Source organism: Sinocyclocheilus rhinocerous, unplaced genomic scaffold (genome assembly GCF_001515625.1).
Source record: "Sinocyclocheilus rhinocerous isolate Xijiao unplaced genomic scaffold, SAMN03320098_v1.1 scaffold288, whole genome shotgun sequence".
In the NCBI taxonomy this organism is placed as follows: Eukaryota; Metazoa; Chordata; class Actinopteri; order Cypriniformes; family Cyprinidae; genus Sinocyclocheilus; species Sinocyclocheilus rhinocerous.
Genome location: NW_015635021.1, coordinates 584,366 through 592,955, shown reverse-complemented (window position 1 = coordinate 592,955; position 8,590 = coordinate 584,366). Strand labels below are relative to the sequence as shown.

The 8,590-nt window shown below is 35.6% G+C and overlaps 1 protein-coding gene across 1 annotated transcript in view; it reads right to left on the bottom strand.

Moving 5' to 3' along the window:
* Positions 1–1,398: 1,398 nt before the first annotated feature.
* LOC107746020 (kelch-like protein 5) overlaps positions 1,399–8,590 on the bottom strand; it is a 35,105-nt gene continuing 27,913 nt past the window's right edge. Inside the window, exons 7-11 of the mRNA XM_016560064.1 lie at positions 7,822–8,046; positions 6,927–7,089; positions 6,599–6,811; positions 2,286–2,457; positions 1,399–1,770 (exon numbers count right to left, since the gene is read on the bottom strand). Coding sequence (XP_016415550.1) covers positions 1,714–1,770; positions 2,286–2,457; positions 6,599–6,811; positions 6,927–7,089; positions 7,822–8,046 — 830 coding nt within the window. The 3' untranslated portion in view covers positions 1,399–1,713. The remainder of the gene's footprint in view (positions 1,771–2,285; positions 2,458–6,598; positions 6,812–6,926; positions 7,090–7,821; positions 8,047–8,590) is intronic.

The following is an 8,590-nucleotide window of genomic DNA, read 5'->3' as shown; positions in this document are numbered from 1 at the left end:
CTACAGGTCTGTTGTTCTGACGTTGCTGTCGCTAAAAAAAAATCTGCATGAAGATGAAAATCTCATCTAGAACCGCTGTCACTTTTGATTTCACTGCTAAAGCATTATTAATAATGCTTGATTTTAAAATAGACGGAAGGTAATACACACACACACACTTTTCTAGTTCTCTCTCCTGCACTCTTTTTAGAGACATTTTACTGCACTCCTGCTATTCTTAGACGATAGACCATTTCTACAGAGAAAATCTGGCTGTGCACATTACAGTTATGTTTTAATTGACTTTTTTTATTATTATTATTTCCACTGTATATTTTTTTATTATTATTATTATTTACATAGTATACATACTATGATGTATTAAATATTGAAATAAAAGATAAGAAATAAGCTACCAAAGTAACATTGTCTAGGTGTTGTAATTAGTTGCAAATTAATAAATGCACTTATATAACTAATCACTTTTATATAATATAATTTTATATGTGTATGTGTGTGTATATATATATGTATATGTATATATATATATATATATATATATATGTATATACATACATACATACATACATATATATATATACATACACAAACACACACATACTGTACATACAGGACCATTTAAAAGTTTGGAGTCAGCAAGATTTTTTAAATGTTTTTGAAAGAAGTCTTTTATGCTTACCAAATCTCATTTTATTTGATCAGAAATACAGTAAAACAGTAATATTGTGAAATATTATTACAATTTAAAATAACTGTTTTCTATTCTATTATGTTAAAATGTAATTTATTCCTGTGATGCAAAGCTGAATTTTCAGCATCATTACTCAATCTTCAGTGTCACATGATCCTTCAGAAATCATCGTAATATGCAGATATGGAAAACATTTTTATTATGAATGTTTACAACAGTTGCGCTAATTAATTTTTTTTGTGGAAACCATGATACATTTTTTTCTATTTTTTGATGAATAGAAATAAATAGAAAATGTATATGTTATTTGAAATAATTTGTAACATTTTAAATGACCTTGCTGTCTCTTTTTGTCAATTTAATGCATCCTTGCTGATTAAAAATATAATAATAAAAAAATAAGTAAATAAAAATACTGACTTACTGACCCCAAGCTTTTCAACAGTAGTGTATATATTATACATAGTTACATTTTAAATAAATACATATCATATTTTTTATGGTGTGCCAGTGAATGTGAAGTAAAAATTGGGTCCTACTTTATATTAAGTGGCCTTAACTACTATTTACTTACATTTTGATTAATCATTTGGTACAATGCACTGTACATAGTAGTTAAGGCCACTTAATATAAAGTGGGACCAAAAATTGTATCTAGCAGAAAAAAAAAATCTTATTTTTCGACCCTGCCTTCTGATGGGGTGGAAATGTGGAGGGATATACAGATAAACAGACGAATGGATGGACATTAAATCAAATAAACCCTGTTCATCAGAGACAGAAAAGGAGGAAGTCTCTCTCTTAATGTGCACAGCCATAAAAAAAACTGCTTTTAATAGATAAATACATACTAGAAGGCATAAAGGAAGACCACAGCAGAGTATTCAGCTGTATGTCAGGAAGTTCTTTTCTTTGCTCTGGTCAGCAGATGCTCAGATCGGTCAGGATACACTACAACAAGAGCACTGGAGGCTTGTACTGTAAGACGGTCACCATGGAGATGATTGACAGCAGGAGGCATTTCAAAGCTTCACTGCAACCACACAAGCTCCGGCTCGACCTAAACACAACGGCGCCACCTAGAACAAAAACACAAATCCCAATTAGAGAAAATGATCATGCGTTTATGGGATTGATGTTCTCAATGATGAATCAATTTCCCTCCGTCAACACACACACACACGCTGCCTAATGCTCTCTCTCCCACGCACATACAAAAAACACATCGTTACCCACACACATCCCAAGGCTTACAAACGAAACAATATGAACTCTCAGCATGTGGGCGAAGGAAACGTCGCCTAAAAACATAACGAGAAATGAAGCCCAGGAGAAATCAGCCGGTTGCTATAGTGAGAGGTAATAACAGACGCTGTGATGCAGAGAAGAGCTGTGCTTCTGTCAAAATGATGGAGGTCTTGCATTTACATAATGAACAAACAGCACCAGGAGGAATGAGGCAGAATCACACCGTAACCGAAAACGGAGCTGTTACTTGAGACACGAAAGACATGGCAAATGGATGAAAAATGTAAATATGCAGATATTACAAGAAAGTCAGGTGGATGGACAAACACTAACTCTATGTGTTTACCTGTGTCCACTCATTGGTTTGGGGGTCGTAGGCTTCCACGGTGTTCAGATACACCTGACCATCATAACCGCCGACAGCATACAGACGGTCCCCCAGAAGACACACCCCCACAGCATCTCTGCTGAGGCTCATGGGAGCTACTGCTGTCCACACGTCTGTCTTTGGGTCATACCTGAAAGAAGTGGTAAAACAGATGAATTATATAGACATGGGAAATCAACCAAGTTGAATTACAAATATGAACTACATTTATATTTCAGTAGACCATGGCATCTCTGCACCTCAAGTGTCATATAAATTGGCTTTTTTGCCAACAAACCCATATTAGACTTTCACAGAGATCCATTATTATTCATAGATACATATATTATTCATAAATCACAGATTTAAATACCCTAACAACTCACTCATAGGTGCACAGACATCTTCAAACTGGATTGTATGACTAAACCCAGGTGGCGTCCCAGATGTAGCGTCATTTACACCACACTGTACAATTTTGCCCCAATAACATTGTATCAAAAGTTATTTGTATTTCTCCAGGAAAAAACAGTGGTGGCGAAGTGCTTAAAGCAAAGCACGACAAATGTGATGTGTTAAGAAAACGAAACAAAATCATCTTATTTATTTACTGTGTGTCATTTACAAACAGTCTGTAACACTCATATTATGCCAAATATTTGAACATTTTAATTATTTGTATTTTGGATACATAAAATGCTAGTTTTGAAATTAGTCTCAGCAAGACAAAATTATTTTCCATGTTATTCTATAAATGTTACAAATGTACTTTCTACCAATGTCATTTCCACCACAGAATTCTATTAAATACAATACAAGACTTTATTTTGTAAAGGTCCACAATGCCCAAAGTTGAAAAAAATGCCCATACAGTTGAGTTGATTTTTATTTATGTATTTTTTTTTTTTAGCGTGAGATCAATATTTGCATTCAGCAAGAATGCATTAAATTGATCAAAAGTGACATTAAATATCTTTATAATACTACAAAATATTTCTATTTTTTTTAAGAATCTAAAGAATCCCTGGGAAAAAAGTATCAAGGTTTCCACAAAAAAATTAAGCACTTTTTTCAACACTGATGCGGAACTTGAGCAGCAAATCAGCATATTAGAATGATTTCTGAAGGATCATGTGACACTGAAGACTCTAGTAATGATGCTGAAAATTCAGCTTTGCATCACAGAAATAAATAACATTTTAAAATATATTAAAATAGAAAACAGTTATTTTAGGTTGTAATAATATTTTACAAAAGTACTATTCTTACTGTGTTTTTGATCAAATAAATACAGCCTTGATGAGCATAAAAGACAATGAGCAAAACTGTGCAGCAAACAGATGTGTAAGATATGCAGGTAGGAAACGTGCATGTGTGTCTCCGTTCTGTCAGAAGTGAAGGACCTGCCAAACAAATGTTGACTGGCAGAGACTGAGAGCAGTCTGGGTGCGGGAAATGTTCAGCAGACAGACAGCTCTTTTAAACAAAGATGCAACAGGGCCAGAGAGACAGACAGATGAGAGAAGATGATGAGCATGAGTCAGTCACACTAAAAACCAAATACATTCCAAGACATGACCAAGAGGAAATCACACTCAGAGGCCTACTAACCACCCAGAAAAATGATCCCAGTAGACTGATGTTGTTAGCTAAATGTACTTACAACACAAAGCAGCTCATAAAATCGAAATGCTGTGGAGCACAGTGTTTCTGCTCTCAGAGAAAAGCTTTTATCTCTTCATTTATTTGGAAACTCGCTAAGATGAAAAGTTTTTTTTTTTCACAATGTCATGCATAAATCACAAGTGGGACTTTACCTATGCTTCTGTTCAAATGGAATCGCACAATTTTTCATTAAAACACAAGCTCCAGTGTCATGTGGTGCTCAGATGGTGTGATGAAGGAATAATTGACACTTCCCACACGGGTTTCACTCATTATGAAGTTGCTTCTGCCTAAATCAATAGATTTAAACACGTAACACTGGCACATTTCAGAAGTGCAACTTCAGCAACATGATCAATTACTACAGTGTGTCAAATACTAGTCTGACGCTAATCTGGTTCCTTCAGCACTGTAAAAACACTACAATAACAAAACACATGCTGCACAACTTTCCCTATGATCGCATTCATCTTCATGTATTAATGGGCAGTCATACTAGACTATGAGCATGTAAAGTTCCTGAGGTCACACTCTGCAGTGCTTTTAAAAAAACATGCCAAAAACAAAATGTAAAAAAAATATACAATTTTCTCCACCTTCCTGTACAGCTGCAGCAACTTTAAAGTGCATGTTTTTTTAGTTCAGCTAAGAGGTCATGCTGTGGCGAATGATCTAGTGTTGGTCACGTCTTAATGGAATTGTTCACCCAAAAATGAAAATTTGCTGACAATTTACTCACCCTCACATCATTCAAGATGTAGGCGAGTTTGTTTCCTCATCAGAACAGATTTGGAGAAATGTAGCATCACATCACTTGCTCACCAATGGATCCTCTGCAGTGAATGGGTGCCGTCAGAATGAGAGTCCAAACAGCTGATAAAAACATCACAATAATGATGGATTTCTTATAAACATGCACTTTTTTGCTTCACAAGATGTTAATTGATGGACTGGAGTGGTGTGGATTACTTGTGGATTATTGTGATGTTTTTATCAGCTCTCATTCTGACGGCACCCATTCACTACAGATGATCCATTGGTGAGCAAATGATGTAATGCTGCATTTCTCCAAATTTGTTCTGATGAAGAAACAAACCCATCTACATCTTGAATGGTCTTAGCGTGAGTAAACTTTCAGCAAAGTTTCATTTTTGGTTGAACTATTCCATTAACCTGAGTTCACCGAACTTTGGAACACAGCAACATCTCTTCTAATGAGCTTCAGTTTTCCGTACTAACTTGTGTCTGAATGTCAAGTGAATGAAAAGTGTAGTCTATCCTCTCTTAGTCTTGTCAATACTGGATGAGCTCAATCAGAGCCACCTCATTTTTTTTCTTGTTGTCAAGAGAATAAAAGCTTGCAATTTCTGGTCTCCCGTATTCACATGTGTACGAATGGATGTCAATTAAATGACTGTCTTGTTAATGACAGGATGTTCGTCTTACTCCAGAGATCCAGTCACATTGTGGCCAATGTATTATAATATATTTCATACTAAACAATCTGGGAAGTAATAGACTACTAAATATGAATGTATTTATGAGATGACTGCAAATGTGTATTTATGTCATCCCCACAATATCATACCATTGGGTTTGTCTTTGAGTCGACCTTCCGAAGTCATCAATTAAAGAATCACAGCAGAAGCTAATTGCTATTGGCCATATTATGCATGATACCATTAATGCATGTACAACCATGTATGCACAATTTTGTTTGCAAGCATTTGTGTAATAAAAATCCAGAAAATACTAATAATTTAGCTGGTTTATGCAACAGACTAGGATTTTTTACATTATGAATAAAACTGAATGAAAATCAGAATAGATTACATACTGTAGATGCAACCTCTTTGATGGATGTTTTTTCTGTCTTTTCATGCTCAAAACGCTGGTGAGAATGAAGCTGTGCCGAAATGGGTGGTTTTATAACACACACTCTCTAAATGACAGACGAACAGAAGAATTCTACAAAGAACACATGGCACTGAATGTCAGAAAACGTTATCAGAGTGCATACATCCTCTGACATGCTATGAAACAATTAGAGGAAAAACCTCATATCCTTCACTGACCTGCACTACAAGTTTGTACTGCACTCATTAAGTCAGTTTCTCTTTAGGGACTCATCTGTAGCACTTTGATGTAAACACATTTGTTCTGGGATTCCTGTATTGTCTTCTTGATGTTCTCCTTGGGCTTTCAGACCTAACCATAGCATATGACTATTTTTAGCGACATATACTGGCATTTGCCACTTACACAAGAACATTCTTGTCTTTTATAAATATTGAGGTTAAGTCTACAGCAGAGTTTCTCAGCTGGTGGGTTGTGACCCAAAAATAGGTCACAAAAATAGGTGTGATTAACCAGATAATTGTAGTTATAACAAAAATAAATAAATAAACAAAATAAGAAATATAACTAACGGGATATTTTCACTGTAAATTATATACTCTTCAAGAAAAATAATATAATATTAATAATAATGTAAAATGACTGCTTTTGTTTTGCCAGAAAACTGCAGAAAGCTTCTCTTTTGTTGACAAATGCCAGTTTATAAGTTTATACCCCTAAACGTTGACCCATTGACCCCGTTCCTGACCTTTTGATTTTGTCCCTCTTACCTTTCGACGCAGTCTGACAGTCGAGAGGCTAAGCTTGACGCTGGGGCATCATGGCCACCGATGGCATACAGAAAGCCATTCCACGTCGCTACACCAACCCCGCCTCTGCGTTTAGACATGGGAGCGCAGCTGCTCCATTTGTTGGTGTGAGGATCGAAACACTCCACTGATTTCAGACATGAACTTCCATCCCGGCCGCCCACAGCATATAGCCTTAAAAAAGAGACAGAAAAGGAGAACATTATAGATTAAACAGACAGACAGCATTTTAATGGCAGACATGGAGTCTGTTCAGTTAGAAGCACGCTTTTATGCCGTCTATGCTTACTTGCTGTTTAACACTACAACTCCCACAGTGCTTCGAGGTGTTGCCATGGATGCAACAAAGCTCCATTGGCGAGCTTGAGGGTCCCAGCGCTCCACCGTGCTGAGATAACTCCAACCGTCATGACCTCCCACTGCATACATGGGGCCTTCTAACACTGCAACGCCTACAAACACACACACAAATTATGAGATATCGCACATGAGCCTTCATATGGCTTTTAAAGATTCTTTAAGTGTAATATGCTTGAAAATATTGTGTAAGCCTTATGATTTCTGCAGTGCAGAAACATGGACAGAAGCGCAAAATCAAGTCATAAACATAGAATATACATATATAACGTGGAATGTCTCAGAATTTGGGATGTACTATTAACTAAATCATTAAATAGACTAGTGTCTATTAATATTAAACCACAAAAAGCATGTTCTGTTTTGTGTGAATGAATAAAACTTTTATAAAATACACACAGAAACCAAAAATCTTCACTATAACCTGTCAAAATAAAAGTTTGGTTTAACTTGAAGAAATTATGACAGAAATATATTAATATTGTACAATAGAGTGTAATTCCCAAAGTAATAATAACAATTCTAAAGTTAAATTTTTTAAGGAATGTCACAAAAATTTTCATCCATGTTTTAGGTTAAACCGTAAAGCTCTGTTGTGCAGCACATTGTTTGTCTAACACAACTTTTTTTATATATATACAAATTTGTATATAATCATAAAACAGAATTCAGAAAATTTAAAACAGAAAATACAGAATTTGTGAAAAAAATAAAATAAAATAACAAAACTGATTTGACAGGGTTCTAAATATTGTGTCAAGCAATTAATATTGTGAATTATCATGAAAAGTCCAATGAAGACACTAAATACAAATGTTATTCCTCACCCAGGCCATGTCTGTGAGTGGACATGGGGGGCATGACGCTCCAGCTCTTGCTGCGGGGGTTGTAACACTCTACTGTGTTGAGGGTCTTGAGTCCATCTCGTCCCCCGACTACATAGAGGCGGTCGTCAACAACCGCCATGCCAAACTGCAGCCTTCTTCCACTCATGGCAGCCACCTGCCGCCACGTGTCCCTCCGTAAACAGTACTGCTCAATACTAGTGGCCCCTTTAAAAACAATTACAATCAGTTTTAAAAACACCTGTACATCAGTCGGGTTCATCTGTAAGCCACACTATTAGCACTGTACACACATGCAAGACTTCACAAACATTCCCTTATATCAATACAGAGAACAAAAAAGCCTTTAAAGCCTTGATTGTTACAGAAAGTAGAAATCTGAAAAAAATGACTGTTATAAATTAAATATAAAATTACAAAGTACATTTTGTGAGGTTTATGCTTGAAAATAAAAAAGTAAAAATCTGCAAAAATAAAAATAAGTTAATAAACAACATACATTCACTGTAAGACAACACTGTTTTTAAGAGAAATATCATCTCTGAGTTAATAGGCTAAAATAAGAAACGAACAACAGGAAGTATAAAGCCCTAAGGACCAAACTGTGGAAGCAGAAGTCTCCATGCTTCTTTTCTAGCCAATCAGCTTGTTTTACATTCTAAAAATGTACAGTAATTGCATAGAATGAGTAAGATTACAGCAGGGAAGCTACAGAGCCACTTCAAAAACCCTTGAAAACCTGGTTCTGCCC